This window comes from Schistocerca americana, chromosome 5, assembly GCF_021461395.2.
Source record: "Schistocerca americana isolate TAMUIC-IGC-003095 chromosome 5, iqSchAmer2.1, whole genome shotgun sequence".
Classification (NCBI taxonomy): Eukaryota; Metazoa; Arthropoda; class Insecta; order Orthoptera; family Acrididae; genus Schistocerca; species Schistocerca americana.
In genome coordinates, this window is record NC_060123.1 from 157,072,812 (window position 1) to 157,090,613 (window position 17,802).

The 17,802-nt window shown below is 41.2% G+C and overlaps 1 protein-coding gene across 1 annotated transcript in view; it reads left to right on the forward strand.

Moving 5' to 3' along the window:
• The window catches only part of LOC124615605 (E3 ubiquitin-protein ligase mib1), a 617,197-nt gene that overhangs the window by 382,510 nt on the left and 216,885 nt on the right, over positions 1-17,802 (forward strand). The window contains exon 11 of the mRNA XM_047143599.1: positions 10,155-10,306. Coding sequence (XP_046999555.1) covers positions 10,155-10,306 — 152 coding nt within the window. The remainder of the gene's footprint in view (positions 1-10,154; positions 10,307-17,802) is intronic.

Below are 17,802 nucleotides of genomic sequence, written 5' to 3' on the forward strand. Positions count from 1 at the left end.
GTCTCTGACAACGCCTCAACTTTTTCTTCATAGAACACTGTCACTTTGTTTTTTAAACAATAGTATTGTGCCCTTCAAAGTAGTACCCTTCGGCAGCTATACACCATGGGGTTCATCTCAATCTTGGTAGTAGCGCTGAAAGGCTTTAACTGGAAGGACCTTGAACATGTCGATCACATTCTTTTGAACGTTTTCCAGAGTCCCACAATAAAGCCTTTCCAAGAAATTTTTCAATTTCGAGAAAGGAAAAATGTCACAAGGACTCAGACCAGATGAATAGGGAACTGTGGAACAACAAGAATACCTTTTGAGGTCAAAAAGTCCGTGATGGAAATGACTCTGTGACATGGGCCATTGCGTGATGTAGCATTCACTTGTATGCAATGACCGGTCTCACTTCATTAACCATTTTCCTGAGCCTTTCAAGGGCATCTTTGTAAAATATTTCGTTGACAGTTTATCCAGGGGGAACAAAATCATACCCCTGCTGTAAGAAAAGCAAAGCAGCGTTGGTTTGATCTTTGATTTACTCATTAGAGCTTTTTTCGTTCGAGGAGATGGCTCAGTGTGCCACTTCTCACTTTGCTGCTTTGTCTCAGGAGCGTATTAAAAATCCAGAATTGATCATATACGATCACGTGACTGAACCATTCTTGGTCATTGGCATTTCTCTCAACATGATTGCCGCACGGGATTAGCCGAGTGGTCTAAGGCGCTGCAGTCATGGACTGTGCGGCTGGTCCCGGCGGAGGTTCGAGTCCTCCCTCGGGCATGGGTGTGTGTGTTTGTCCTTAGGATAATTTAGGTTAAGTAGTGTGTAGGCTTAGGGATTGATGACCATAGCAGTTAAGTCCCATCAGATTTCACACACATTTGAACATTTTTTGAACTCAACATGATCAACGCGCACATTTCTTCGACTTTCCTTCTTGTGCTCAGGTGTGTATTTTCGACGACATTTTGGCATAAACCTTTCGCATGTGCAAAACTTCTGTCAAAGTTTGATGTATCGTGGAAGTGTTTAACAGGTAACCCACCATCCTCATTGTTAAACGTCATTCTGATCTCGCAAGATCACGCACACATTCGACGTTTTCGTCGGTTTTTGAAGTTGAAGGCCCTGTCAAGTTTCATCTTCAGCGTGTTCTCGGCCTTCCAAAAATGATTTGTACCAGCGAAAAGCTTGCACTCTTGATAAGAAATGTTCCCCATAGGCCTGTTTCAACTTTTCAAGGCCCACACTCGTGAATTTCCGAAGTTTTAACACAAAACGTGAAGGTATAAGTTGCTCTAAATTCCTCTGGTCCATTAAAAAAATAATAGGAAGAAGAAGAAACTTTACCGATGGCGCTCTCAAAAATCACGTATTGGCTGTGCGGAGCTGAAACTCGTACTGAACACCTGGAAACGATGAACACACCGGTCTGCACAAGAACAACAACACAGCTTTGTCAGATCGTTCGCAGTATTGTCAGTGTCATTATTTTTCTTACGCACCTCGTACATGTATCTTGTGGACACCTACAGCCTACAGATACGGTGTGTCCACAGAGGAGAGTTGGTGGACGAGTTAATGTTTATAATCTTACTTCCTTCTCTACGGGGAACTAACTCCTACTTTTTCTCTAAATTTCAAGACGTCCATTCCTAATTACTGCAAACTCTCTTTGTTGTAATTGCGTTTGAAGTGCCTGGACGAAACTAACAACCCGAGCGCGACGCCCTCGCCGTTAATAAGCGTTAAAGTGTCCCTGGCAAGCATCGTAAAGGTAATTTGGAGGAAGCTCATGTATCATTGTTACTGTTATGGGAGGCGCCTTGTAGGTGGAACAGGCTTCTGTTTTCAGCACATTAGCCAGGTTAATTAAATTTGTGGTGCATAAATTACACGGGCCTCTCTTTGCAATTTGGAGAGTGGATCGAAGGCGCCTGGCGCGTCTCAGCGGATTACCGGGAGGTGCAAAGTTATTTTGAGAGAATGAGCCGATAACGGGATCGAGTTATTGGCGCCATTCACAAATCCGCGTGTCGACAAAAATTTTATTTATTATGATTATTATTGGTATGAAACCGTATTTAAATTTCCGTTTGGCGTTGAAGCACTTTGAAGCGATAGAGTTGAGTGTGCAACTTCCTTTACTTTTTCTTTATATATGGTTATTTTAAATTCTCATAGTTTTCGTGGTCCGTTTGCAATTTGGACCCAGAACTTCTCTGTAGTTGTGTAAATGAAACGCCTGAAGTACGTCGGCACACTTTATCGCAAGTGCATATAAGCATTAAATGCAAAAGTAACACCGTACGTGCCGTGTTAACTGTCAGTTTACTGTAATTTATTGGCTGCTACCTACGTAACTGCTAATCGGCAGCTCAGTGCATTATCAAAGAACACAAGCGTGACGGTCTGCATGAATGTACAAAATAGGAGATAATTAACATTCATCTTGGTGGTGCCCTTTTAGTAATACCTAGGCTTTCTGTGCCAGTTCTCCTTGTAAAATCTTACAATACGTTGTAGTTCGTTTGAAGGCCTGTCGAACTGTAGTACCAGAATGCTGAGGTTCAATAGTCGCACTAAATTCAGTCGATTTCTGCTTTTTCCACTCTATATCCACACAGACATGTTTTTTGATAACACATAGGCTTCAATAGCGGGAAATGATTCTTAAATAGCGAAACAGTGCTAAGAATTAGGTACAACTATCATTCATTTGCTGCTGTAACTACCTCAAATATCTGTTTTCAGCAGTTTTGTAAACTAAAATAAGCAGCCTTGTTGCAGGTTTTGTAGGTGTCTCACTAATAGTAATCATTGCAGCTCAGCAACCTACAAATACTTCTTGACATTCTTATTATCTCAGCGTAATTGTTGAAGCTACGAGCAAAGAATTTTGTTTTCAGGACTAAATCTGCTATAATTTTCAAACACGTGAAAATTGTAGGAACCATGAAGATAAAATCATCAGAGGCGTATAAGCAGCCAAGGTTTTCTCTCTCCATTTGCAAATGAGAGGGGAGAAAACGTTAATCCATTGCACAATAAAAAGTACTATTTCATAGATTGATATATGCTTGTCAATTACGTAGGAAAATAATTAATCGTGATCTTACAACAGTTCCTAAACTCAAATCTGCTCTAACAACGGGCACCTGTTTCTTGCCTCGAAAATGCGAATTGTGCAGTAGAGTCTAGCTCAAGGACCACATAGTAGCTAGTTTTTTTTTCATTTTACTCATGTCCCATCTTCCTAGATCAGGGTTTCCAAAACTGTATTCCGCGGAATACTGGTGTGCAGCGGGAAGTAAGTGCCACGCGAAAAACTATTAATAACTCGGCGTTTTTTTTTGTCGCCATTTTGACGATAATATTTTTAAAATTTTTATTATGATTCTTTGTTATTAGCTATTGATTTAAAAGTGAAGTAATCACTGAATGAAACAAATTTTTCTCATTTTATAAAAAAAAATTATTAAACTTCAAAATAAACAAGGTGTTCCATCAAAGTACCAGGATTGTCAAAGTGTTCCGTCAAAGAAAAAGTTAGGGAACCCCTGTCCTAGACACATGCTTTCAGGAATCATGGTAAATTAGAAATTCTTGCCGCATGTGATCTGGGTAATAGCGTAATCGTTGTCTTTTACATTTCAGGTACAAGACATTCCTATCATGCTTTGCTCGCAGTCTGAAACAGGGCTTGTTGTGGTATTGATGAGCTGGCGTTTTGCGTTATTATAGCAGGATTGTACTTCTGCCCTTCGCGACCTCATTTCTGGCTCGTCTTTTCCCTTGCGATTTTCCCGGAAATAGCTTTTAAATGGACTTGCTTCGTAGTGTGTTTCTGCGAGGACAAGGCTGCATATTGTACATTATGAGTGAAGTTCGAGTCCGTAATTGGGCCTCGTAAACGGCCGTTGGCTGCAGGAAGGCGGATCCCAGAGAGCTTGTTGACATCGACCGACCCGCTCTGCTCCGGCTGTGTGTGTGTGTGTGTGTGTGTGTGTGTGTGTGTGTGTGTGTGTGTGTGCGCGCGTGTGTGCGCGCGCGCGTGCGTGTGCGTGTGTAAACGCTCTCCATCCCGCTCTCCTGCTCTCCTCCGTACATGTAATTTCTCTTGCTTTCGTCTTACCTACGTTGCGCAGGCTTCGCTGACGGATTATTTTGTTTTCTTGCACGCGGCACTGTCCCCTGCCGGCAACGAAAGCTATGTCTGTCTGAAGAACAAGTGACTGCAATTTTCCTCTCCGCCTCTACGGTGGAACCTGACGTGATTGTTCTTCACTTTCACCTTCCGCTCTACTTTTTAAGCCAGAACTGTCTGTGCCAAATGTACATAGATACAAGCTGATAGTGTCTTTTAGTCCGAGGACTCCACAGTCTGCAGACGGCTACCACAGCGCTATGCGTTCCACGGAGATGGAAAATTGCTTTAGCGTCTGTCTCATACAAAAACCTGCAATTTACGTATAGTATCCATCTCTGTTAGTGTGTCTAAGCATGTCAGATATCTGTTATTAACTTTCATGAAACGGGCCAAATTATCGAGCCTTGAAAAGTATCCTACTTGAGAACTGCAAAAATCAGCTTACACCTTTCTCGCGTGACGTCCTGCGAGAGAGCAACAGGCGGATTCCATATTTCTAGATTCTCGGAAAGCATTTGACACGGTGCCCCGCTGCTGTCTGCTAACGAAGGTACGAGCATATGGAATAGGTTTCCAGATAAATGAATGGCTCGAAGATTTGGTAAGTAATAGCACCCAATATGTTGTCCTCGACGGCAACTATTCATCATAGGCAAGGGTGTCGTCAGGAGTGCCCCAGGAAGTGTGAAAGGACTGCTATTATTATCTATATACATAAATGATTTGGCGGACAGGCTGGCCAGCAATGTGTGGTTGTTTGCTGATGATGCTGTTGTGTACGGTAAGGTGTCGAAGTTGAGTAACTGTAGGAGGATACAAGATGACTTAGACAAATTTTCTAATTGATGAACGGCAGCTAGGTCTAAATGAAGAAAAATGTAAGTTAATGGAGATGAGTAGGAAAAACAAACCAGTAATATTCGGGTACAGCATTAGCTGTGCCCTGCTTGACACAGTTATGTCGTTTAAATATCTAGGTGTGACGTTGCAAAGCGATATGAAATCGAACGAGCACGTGAGGATTGTAGTAGGGAAGGCGAATAGTCGACTTCGGTTTATTGGGAGAATTTTTTGGTTCATCTGTAAAGGACACCGCATGTAGGACCCCAGTGAGACCTATTCTTGAAGTCTGCTTGAGTGTTTGGGGTCCGCACCAGGTCGGATTAAAGGAAGACATCGGAGCAATTCACAGGCGAGATGCTAGATGTTTTAGCGCTAGGTGCGAACAACGCGCAAGTATTACGGATGTGTTTCGTGAACTCAAATGGGTATCCACTATTGAGAAAATGTAGAGAACCGGCATTTGAAGCTGACTGCAGAAAGATTATACTGCTATCGGTGTAGCTATATCTTGCGTAAGGGTCACGAAGCATAAGATACGAGAAATTAGGGCTTGTAAGAAGGTATGTAAAGTCGTTTTTTTTTCCTCGCTCTATTTGCGAGGGAAACAGGAAAGAAAATGAGTAGTGGTAGTATAGGGTACCGTCCGCCACGCAACATACGGCGGCTTTCGGAGTATGTATGTAGATATAGATGTAGACGTAGATGTAGAAATGCAAAGAGATCAGCTGGAGCCTTGAACAAGTACATTGTTTCAGTCTATCAGTGAAATAAAAAAAGAGAACTGAAGCAAAAAATTACATGCTGAGTAATTCTCGGTTCGATAAAGTTGCTCTAGACGGGTACAAACCTAGTTTACTGTGAAATATTTCGTAATATCCGCAGAGCACTCCACGCAGCGCTTACTGTAGGTCGTACGGTGTCTGGTTGTAAGCAAATCTACATATATTCTCCAAGAGCAGTCGTTTAGTGCATAACAAATAATATCTTTTGCCAATATTTACGACTTCTCGTCCCGTTCCATTCGTTTATGGAAAAGCGGAAAAATTGCTTTGTGTATACTAGCTTCGTGCTCGCCAATACTTCTTCCGTGTAGTTGTCTTCATCCCTATGCGAGATGTGCAGTGTGTTTCAAAAAGATTAATTCGATTTCACAGTACTATATGATGAAGACGAGAACTTGGGCTTAATTTTAACTTCGGAATAGGAATACAACGGTTTTATTTTCGGAAGACGCGAAGTTTTCATTTACCATTGAGATGTTCAGTGTGCCCTCCACCGAATGCACGAGAAACATCAAAATGTCTACAAACTTTTCGCTGGCATGTCTGCAGCTATTACGTTCACTGCTGTTGCTATGCAGTGCCACAGTTGACCCAAAGTTGTTGGAAGGGGTGGCCTGTAACTGTAGCCTTTTACAACCATGCCCCCCCCCCCCCATCCCTCCCCTCAGTCAAATCTAAAAATAAAATCACGTATTGTGGATTAGGTCGATCCATCGTTGAAGCACCTCATTGTTAAGGGCTGCTCTGACATTCAGGTGGTGCTGCATTGTTCTGAATAATTAAATAGTAGAAAAAGCCGGATCTCGAGCGTATCCAGTTTCGGGATGCCTACTGAATGTGCTAGCGAGCGTGCTAGCTGCATCAGAGGGACCCCTAACAGTAACCACAGAAACCGACGACTTACAACTGGCGGCAAGGTAAACTTTTGGCTTGGCTGCCTGAGTTAAGATTAACCCAAAGTGTCTATATTCATTCTTTTTCTGCTTTGTGCCGCATCGGTGCAGGGTCGGTATGGTTAAATAACGATTTGACGTGTGTAATCTAAGAGATGGCCGGATGCCCTTTCTTTCGCCACCCCGTTACCAAATGGCTCTGAGCACTATGGGACTTAATATCTGAGGTCATGAGTGCCCTAGAACTTAGAACTACTTAAACCTAACTAACCTAAGGACATCACACACATCCATGCCCGAGGCAGGATTAGAACATGGGACCGTAGCGGTCGCACGGTTCTAGACTGAAGCCCCTAGAACCGCTCGGCCACAACGGCTAGCATCCCGTTACCCCCGGGACGGAATATGTGTACCCCGACTGTAAAATTGGAAATTTGTGGTAAGGTCTATGGGACCAAACTGCTAAGGTCATCGGTCATCGGTCCCTAGGCTTACACACTACTTAAACTAACTTACGCTATCGACCACACACACACACACACACACACACACACACACACACACACGCCCAAGGGAGGACTCGACCTCCGACGAGGGAGCCGCGCGAACCGTGACAAGGCGCGTAAGACCGTACGTACCCCGACTGTCTTCGTGTAGTGTTATTCATGTGAAAGTCAGTGAAGTTTTCGAAATGTTCACGAATCGTGTAGCTGAGGTGGGCCTTGAGTACCAGCGCGATGTTCACCCAGTGTGATGTGAGAAACCATAAATGCCTATATTCATTGATGTTGAATATATGGTCTTATGAATTCAGATGACTCTCTTTGGAATACACTGTATAATGGAGGCTGTAGAATTGTCGTTTATCTCGATATACGGCTTTGCTCAGTTAACACTACAGGTGTTTTGCAAGTATTCTAAACAAGTATTCTAAAGTTCCGTGATCATCTCTCATACACATCTATATGGGGCGTACAAGGTTGTTACACCTCCAGTAGTCGACTTATCTGTCACGTTTTCGAGCTGAGCAATAATTGGCTGGTAAATGCAGAAAACATTGTACTACGCAACATTTGTAGGACGGGGCAATGAGAAACTCAACGGTTCCTGGGTGAGTGAGACTGTTCGATTCCACGGATGCTAAAAGAGTCAGTGGTCGAGCGTCCTAAAGTCTGTCATCATCTTACATTCTGCATTGTGGTTATTTACAACGATCAAGAATAAAGCGGCGATCAAAAGGAATTGAGGAATAGGCGGTAACAGCTGCTCCAACCAGCCGTTGTGGCCGAGCGGTTCTAGGCGCTTCACTCTGGAACCGCGCGACAGCTACGGTCGCAGGTTCGAATCCTGCCTCGGTCATGGATGTGTGTGATGTCCGTAGGTTAGTTAGGTTTAAGTAGTTCTAAGTTCTAGGGGACTGATGACCTCAGATGTTAAGTCCGATAGTACTCAGAGCCATTTGAACCATTTGAACTGCTGCTCCACAACTGGACAGATTTTACGAAGTGACTTTAGTTGCGTTTCGATGTCGGTGTCGACATGACAGACATTGTTGTTGCCTGAAAGTGATAATGGGCAACTTGTCAACAGCGTTAGTCTACAAAAGGTGGATCAGCATCAGCTCTTTTGGATGCACCAATTACGAAAACTAAGTAACTCTTGAACAAACTAATATGTTTAAGACATTATTTCAATATTTGACAACACTGTATACGAATATTTCATTTCAAACAACGCTAAGGTCAATACTACACTGGAGGATAAATCTGACTTCAAGCCTACAGGTCCAAGAGGAAACAGCTAATCGCCCTGCAGCGTTAGAAGCACCGGGCACTATTAGTACTTGGTTGGACTGCCGGTTGCCGTTGGCTCAAAAACATGCAAGTCGCCGAAGTAGCGTGCAATAGAAAGAATTCCATCAAACCGTGATGCTCTTTGTTCTGAGTCATCAGCGTTCTGACTGGTTTGTGCGGCTCGCCACGAAGTCCTTTCCTGTGCCAACCTTTTCATCTCAGAGAAGCAATTGCAGCCTACGTCCTCAATTATTTGCTGGATGTATTCCAATCTGTGTCGTCTTCAGCAGTTTTTACCCTCAATAGTTCCTTCAAGCAACATGGAATTTGTTCCTCGATGTCTTAACAGGTGTCCTGTTGTTGTGTCTCTTCTTCTTGTCAGTGTTTTCCATAAATTCCTTTCCTCGTCGATTCTTGAGAGCATTTACTCACTCCTTATCTTATCTGTCTACCTAATTTTCATCTCACGTGCTTCGATTCTCGTTTGTCCCGGTTTTCCCACAATCTGTGTTTCACTACCGTACAATGATGTGCTCCAAACATACCCTCTCAGAAATTTTGTTCGATAAATATATATATTTGAGGTTAGTAGACTTATGTTGGCTGGGAATTCCCTTATTACCAGTGCTAGTCTGCACTTTATGTCGTCCTTGTTCTGTCCGTCATGGGTTATTTTGGTGCACATGTAACAGAATTCCTTAACTGCGTCTATTTCGTGATCACCAATGCTGATGTTAAATTTCTCGCTGTTCTCATTTCTGCTACTTCGCATTACTTTCGTATTTCTTCGATTTACTCTCAAGCCTTACACTGTTCATTCTATTCAATATATCGTATAATTCTTTTTCACTTTCCCTGATTTAACGAATCTGATCATTCATATAGGTCACCTTGAATTTTAACCCCACTCTTGAACCTTTCTTTTACTTTGGTCATTGCTTTTTAGGTGTATAGATTGAACATTAGGGGCGAACGACTACATCCCTGTCGTACAATCTTTTTAATCCGAACACTTCTTGGTTTTCCAGCTGTGCTATTCCCTGTTGGTCCTTGTACATACTGTGTATTACTCGTCTTTCCCTATAGCTTACTCCTATTTTTGTAAGAATTTCGGGCATCTTACGCTATTTGACATTGTCGAACACTTTTTCCAGGCCGACGAATCCAGCGAATGTGACATGATTTTTCCTCAGTCTTGCTTCCATTGTCAACCGCAACTTAGAACTGCCTCTGTGGTTGCTGTACCGTTCCTAAAGACAAACTGGTAGTGATCTAACAGATTATCTATTTCCTTCTCCACGCCATACGGCATTATTATAGACGCGCAAGTCGCCAAAGTGGCGACGACTCCAGTCGGCTCTCCTGGCCCGTAATGCCATACGATCATTTCATTTCATTCGAAGAGAAAATGTAACTAATTATCTTCAGATATATATTACTGCCAGTAGAGTCCAATACGCATTGGGGACATGACACGCAATTCAGGTAAGTGAGCATGTAGTCCGTAATTCAGTGCGTGAATGTGACTTCTGGACAGGGAACAAACATTACATTTAAATACTGTAATTTAGATGTTCGGCAATTATTGATACTAACTGATGAAGCACACCATTCGTAATTTTGTGCGAAGGAAGTAGACTCTTGGCTCGATTTGCGCTCTTGATTAAATCAGCTCATGGTAGGTTTTTCGGTATGTTTAAGGACTCGGAAGGCGATACACCCCTACACGACGCTATATCGAAGAAGCGCGACGACATGCTGACGCTGCTGCTGGACCACAACGCCGACATCATGCTCACCAACAACAACGGCTTCAACGCCCTGCACCACGCTGCGCTCCGCGGGAATCCAAGGTATGCTTAAATATTCGCGTAGATGCTGAAAGTATAGGAGTTAAGTGACTAACTATTAAGGCGAGCAACATTCGTAAAGGATACTGTTTTGCTGACGCCTACCTACGATCATCACAGTAAATTAAGGGAAATCAGAGCTCGCACGGAAGGATGTGTGTTCGTTTCTTACTGCACGTTGTTCGAGAGTGGAGTAATAGAGAATATTTGTGAAGGTGGTTCGATAAACCATCTGCCAGCCACTTAAGAGTGATTTGCAGAGTATCCATGTAGTTGTAGCTGAAGATGAGCACTGTAAGAACTCGCTAAAATGCTCCGTAGCTACTGCAAATGAAATTGCTATCAGCAATGAGTGGGAAGTACGAAATGGCAATCAAGCAAATATAGTCATCCAATTTGGAGCCTGATCGTAAACATTGCCCATTGCCAATTAAATATCGCCAGTCTTACTGATATTGCCTTATGTCATTTATTTATTTATTCATTCATAATAATCCAATTTCTCCCAAAGAATAACAGAACTTTACACATCAACTTTTAAATTGTGTAACATATTAATATTACATTTGCAATTTTATTTTTTTCTGCGCTAAATCTTAATTTAAAATTAGAGTATTGTCCATACTCAGTGTGCTATATTTATGTACTTTTATGACTACCATTTTAACATTATATTAGCAACGTACACTCAAATCCCTGTACAGTTTCTATAGAATCAAATCCTGTTCCCGGTCAGGCATCCTTTTCCAATCACAGAGAATGTTCTGTCGGTTCTTACTTGTTTTTAATTTGGCTATGATAAAAAGAATGTGGAATGCAGCTTCTTAGTCTACTGACACTGAAATTATCTGACCCAGCTACTAAACCCTAAACCACCGTCGTGAATACATCAATAGCTGCTACTAACAGTAATATGTTGCTGCTACTACAACCACTTTTATCTTATTAATGTTTATTGTAGATTTACACTGATAGTACAATGAAATAATGTATTGTCTTACCTCCTTGCGCTAATTTTCTGTTCACTTTAATGTATTTGCCATATGAGGAGTGTAGATAGACTCAGCTACATTTTTCTGTCTCCAGATCGCATGGCGACGAACCAGAAACTATTACTTCATTTTTCACAGCGTACCACCCATTTATTTTAGCCCTCTTGTACTAGTTCCACTTCGCTGTTCCGTCGTTGGGCCAATTGATTGAATAGCTAATGGGTTTCTTCATAATTTCCTTGTTTCTTGTGCACTGTCTTTCAGGCTATGATCTGCTGTGAGTATTTTGCCACAGTCACTGCTGGTTGTTGCCCTCCCGCCAGTTACGTTCAGATATGGTCCATGTCCGGACACAAAAGAGGGATTTACCATTTGGGAACAGTCCTTTTGTCTGTGACTGAGTCATTTCTCCGCAATATACTTTCTTCCAGGAATGCTACTACTGTGGGGAAGTTAGTAGATGCGTACTAGCGGAAGTAAAACTGTGAACGCGAATCATGACACGTACCCGGATAGCTCAGTCATTAAGAGCATTACCTGCTGCAGACAAGGTTCCGGGTTCGAGTCTTGAACCTATATGCAGTTTTAGTATGCCAGGTAATTTCATTAATTCTTTATTTCTGTTGGTTTCATTGATGGAATATTCAATAAACTTACTGTGCTAATTTTTGCTTCCTTAAATCAATAGAAAGCAGCCTATTTTTTATTATTTAGTCCGAGAAAGAAGGTTTCTTAATATAGTCAGGATGTCGTGCTGAAAACCCCACAACAGCATAGTGTGTACCCCATTGTCCTCTGCTTGGCGTAGCAGTGTATTTGACTAGCGGTAACGAGTGTGCCCAAACACAGGCTGCAAACCCCGCAAGCAGCCATTACTAACATCGTATTTAAATGTCAAAGAGTATTCTTCCTTATCAATCAGGTGGGCGATATATTTCCTCCAGATAGGGTTCAGTACGTTCTTCCAGCGTATGTCTTTGAATATGTATACTAAATTTCCGATACTGAACGCAACCTCTGGTATATCTTTCCCAAGCATTTCTTTTCCTACTCAAGTTACATTTTTGTACGACGGTCTGCCTAGGGTGAGATGTGAATGAGGAAAATTTCTGGTGATCTTCGCCACTCCAGAATTTCAGAAATTACGTCATTATTTGGAACACGGTCGTAAATCTGGAATTCCATCGATAAGAATTCCGTGGGCAGTAACCTGTATGCGTTGGAGAGCATCTTCGAAAATTTAAAACCAGTTTGAGCAAATAAGAGTATGATTTAATATTCAGTGTAAAAGTAATGCGAAGCTTACGATGGCTTACACACACACGTAAGCTGTCTCATTACAAAAAAGAGAAGTTTTTGTTTTCATTACTGACATCTGGGGTCATAAAAGGCCGAGAAATGATTGATACTGGAGATCGATAGTATATATCGCATCTCTATAGTAAACTTATAGAAAAAAAAAAACCTAGCGAATTTGCCATGCTGAATCGTAGAAGAATGTACACGCGAAGTGTCCTTTTATAGTTTATTTTATCGTTCAGTTGTTCGTTCGTGTAACGCGCCTTTTAAACAGAGACAAGCAGAAACTACATGCCAGCATCACATAGGTTTGCGGGCATATTAATCTCATCCTTTGCAACATCCTTTTTTCTCCCGAAAAACTCTCATCCGAACACTATGATTGTTCATATTGTATACAAGCTTCTGACTGGAGTTTCTAATGTCATACATGGCCTCCAGACTAGTACTGCAATTTAACAGGCATAGACTAGGTGCCTCATTCAAATATATAGCGCCACACATTTCTTTGTAACTTTTTTGACGCTCTTCTTGCCCTTTTGAAACTTTCGTCCTCCCTTCCTCTTCATTATACTCTACCACTCCTGTCCGAAAGGTAGTAACAAATACATTTACAAAGGCGAACAACAGAAACTTGAAGTTGTAGTCCAATCCTTCTGCTCATGCATATATTTTATTTCTACTGCGCCTGTATAGAGATTTGCTTGTTATTGAACTGCCGAAATGTTAGTAGCTCCTCGGAATGCATAAGCTCTGGGTCAGGAAAACTGTGGCATATTCCGATTTGAAACAGTGACAATTGTTTCAGCGTTAGTGTTTTCTGCTTGTGAAGAGCAGAGCGTAACGAATCCGTAATCCGTGGTTTCTAACAGGAGATGCTAGTGTCTACATGGCTGTTCTAGTTCCTTGTTGTTTATTGCTAGTCAGTGACAATGGCAATATTTCCATACAAGCTAGGCGCTTTTGGCAGTATTTGGCCAGGAATTGATTGTAACACAACATCTCAATTCTCAGACCCCCTCCAAAAGTTACAAATTTGGTTACTTTGTAATCAAATTCTAACAATATGTCAAAAATCCTTACAGAAGATATAGTCTACTTTTCGTTTTACAGTTCGATAGTGAGGAGATCCTCAGGGACGTAGAACATGTCATAAAACCAAATATACATAATGCAGCAGCATTTGACGTATTTTCTGTTGTTACTTAGTTGCGAAAATAATTATAAATGTCGTTTAGAGTATAAATCTCCTCCCTACGACTAAATAAAAGGCTGCCAAGCGCATCCGCTTCTTCTATTTCCGAACGACTTCAAGGGCATACACGACATATGTTATTTCGAATTATGTTCATATGTAAGATATGTGTTCATAGATCATGACGTCTTTCTAAAATATAGTTTCTGGTTACTCGTTGCATTCCCATGTGATCCTATTCATACATGGGCGACATTCGAACTAAATTTGGTTGATGTGTACACGCCACGCTGTCCTATTTTTGTCGTTTGTGTACCATACACACACACACACACACACACACACACACACACACACACACACACAGAGTCACTTACTTACTCTGAACGTTTCCGCCAGTGTCTTATTTGAAACATGTATTTAATCCATTTATGCCCAAAAAATGTCAAGAATAGGACATCCTGGATTCTGTAGAACAAGGAAAGACAATACCATCACGGTAAAATCGTAAGAAGGACCACAAGAATTCGTTCTAAAACGAAAACTCTTAAAAACCTAGTGTAATTTTTGTTCGAAAATGTGTTTAAACTAAAACTGTAACGTGGAAAAGTTCAGAAACAGTTCATTTCATTACTCATCTAATACATGTGCGTAAAAAGAAGCAATATGTGTATTATAGGTCGCTGAAGATGATTTGAAAATAAAGTAAGCAAAAAGCGTCTAACAACGGAGCAAATTGACTTTTATGTAGTCACAGAAACAATATGTATATGCTAATGCCCGTTCCGCAGATCCAAAGTCAAATGGTCCCCAAGGATGTGGACTATGTTTAATATCTAAAACATATGTTTATTTAAAAGGTTATATCAGGCTTAAACACAGAGATGTCCGTTGCGTATGCTCTGAAGTGAATAAGATAATTCTTCAGCTATTATAGTCACGTATCACCAAATAGAAAGCACTTTACAACTCTTGATTACGGGGATCACATCACTGCATTGGAGATGAGCGGAAGTTAGTATTTACGTAAAACTCACGTTATTCGTCAAGTGTTTCAATGCATACAAAAGTTTGTGATATATGATCTGCGCTTGTTGAAAACTTGGAACACTTAATGTAGTACCGATGCTCGTAATCCATTAAGGGATTGCGCTTTACATGTAACTTAACGATTATTATCTTGTTTCTTGTGTCAGTTCGCTAAGTATAAGAGCATATACTCTTGACGAAATTTCCGAAGAATATCATTGTATTTCTTGTACCGATTCAGTCTTTATTTAATTGTAATTATAACTTTTCAGTCTTTTTATGCCATTGCCTGTTACGCCAAATTTAATACAAAGATATTTAGGTTAGTCCAAAACAGAATATTTGTTGCCATCGGTCTGACGGAGACATTCGGGAGAGAAATGATTTTCGGTCACTATTTGTCGCCGTTCGGGAGCGGGAAATAACCTTGCTCGCACAGAAAAGTTCCCAAACCTGTTACAGTGTAATCAAAAACTTTTGCCGTTTTCCAACCCATGTATAGATCGGCGTCAAAGTTGGCGCGAATTTTGTTACATTTCTGTAGTCCCATAAGCATACTTCAAAACTTTCCACGTCCCTGTGCTATCATAAACTTGATAACGTCAAATTGATGATTGTATTTACGGCAGAGTTAAAATTTAACACGAAAATCGAAGTGAATTTAAGATTCCGGATATCGGTTCACGTTCTGCCTTAGGAAGTAACCACTTATAGTGTGCTCTTCTTGATTATGAACAGTGGCGCCTCGCTGTTACTTTTTGGCGAGTAAACTTCTGTAGGCCGCAGAGTCGTTTCTGATTAACGTTGCTTGAAATATAAGCAATGCTTACTCTCTCCCGTACTGTACTGTTAGTGTGCAAATGTGCTAAAAACTGTAGACTAAAGCTCAACGATAGCTACAAAAAGAACGTTTTTACTTGCTGGCTGCGTTATGTCTCTAATCGACCATTTCGTCTTTCTGTAGTAGTGCTTTCCGTCCCTGCTATTTCAGATGCAGATAAAACATTATTCCTGCTGCATGCTGTTTTCATTTTCAAGAATATACGATTACTTTCAAATCACGTTAGTTGTATTCCCGATAACGGATATTTTGTAGGAGCGACATTCTTTCGTAAGTCCCTTTCAGGTGGGCAGAATATCCGGCTGCTACTGACACACACATTTCTTTTCCCATAGTGTAATAATACTGCCTTGAAGCTTGTCTTATCTGAATAGGTTAACAGCCACCATACTTAAACTCCGATACTTGACGTAATACCTTGAAAGACACCATTTGACATCAACTAAAGAGGAAAATATTTCCGTGTGTGGTTCAAATGGCTCTGAGCACTATGGGACTTAACGTCTAAGGTCATGAGTCCCCTAGAACTTAGAACTACTTAAACCAAACTAACCTGAGGACATCACACACATCCATGCCCGAGGCAGGATTCGAACCTGCGCCCGTAGCGGTCGCGCGGTTCCAGACTGTAGCGCCTAGAACCGCTCGGCCACCCCGGCCGACTCCGTGTGTGGAAGGGATGGTTTCATTCTCGCCCTGGCCAGATAGAGCAAACTGCTTTTAAAATTTTAATGAGAATGAAAAATGCGTTACGAGACGTAAAAATCTTGTCAGTTTGTTTATCAGTGTAGTGATAATATGTACTTAACGACTTATGGAAAGGCTGAGTGGGTTTGCTTCTTTTTTTTTCTGCACCGTGCTATATGTTGCGACCGTTCCTCCCTCCCCACTCTCTACAACCTGGACTAAATAAAACTTTGTTTGGTGTTCAAGAGCCTTTTACGTGTCTACGGGGCAGCCACACATCTGTTGCATTGCCCAAAATACTGTATTAGTGCCGCTAAAATCAACTAAGTTACGGGCAGGAATATAAGGATGACGGGAAACAAGTGTCCTAATAAAGTACCTTTACAGTATTATAAATAAATCTGTGTAAGGTCTAGTGATGTGACGACAGATCTACTGACCTGTCTGGTTGTAAACAATTCGATGCTCAAATTCAAGTTGCATTACTGTGTAAAATACGGTTCTGACCAAGCGTCGTTCACCGTGAAATAATCGCAGGCAATTTTAAAGTCAGCTAAACGTCCTGCGGAAAATATTCATAGTGCGAAAACACGTGTGAAAGTAGGTCCTGATCGCATGTAACATTACACGAAATTTTTACAAGCACCAAGCAGCAACTGCAGTTCAGAACTAGAATCCGCGGCCGGCCTGAGTGGCCGAGCGGCTCTAGGCGCGTCAGTCTGGTTAGGTTTAAGTAGTTCTAAGTTCTAGGGGACTGATGACCTCAGATGTTAAGTCCCATAGTGCTCAGGGCCAACTAGAATCCGCGAAAATCTATTCGACAAGTATTACTAAATCCCCAAATTTAACATCGACCAAAAATTTCAGGGCACTTTGAGAAAGCAAATGCTAGGCTGCAGAGATGCAGAGTATTGCTGGCTGTCGTATTGTCCTTGTCGCTGATCAAAATACATATGTCATTACAACAGACGTTCCGCGCTTAAATACTGACTCTCTGTAGTGTTAAAACATACCATTTTCATTGAGTTTATTGACGAATGATTGATTCAAAATCTCGTTCTTCACGCTCGGTCTTTCTAATGAGCAAATTTGTAATTAATAGGGCTACGAATTACCACCGTGAACAAATATTCAATTTTGACGATTTATTTTTTGTAAGCTTTTGCATTCGTTTTAGCGACACAAGCACGCAATAGTTTAAGCTTGAACAATATGACTAATATAGCCACAACGTCCTGCACACGGTCATTGAAAATCCTTCATACGAAGTGTAGTTTAAAGAACTACAGAGGTACAATAAATTTAAAAAACTTATACTTCTTTCTTGAAAAGGTTATCATTATTATTGTAACACGCAGAAAACCTGAGAAACTGAAGGCACACGTTTACATACATTGAGTAATGTAAAGCTGAAAAATACAACATGTTTGTATGTACTATATATCAATATAATCAT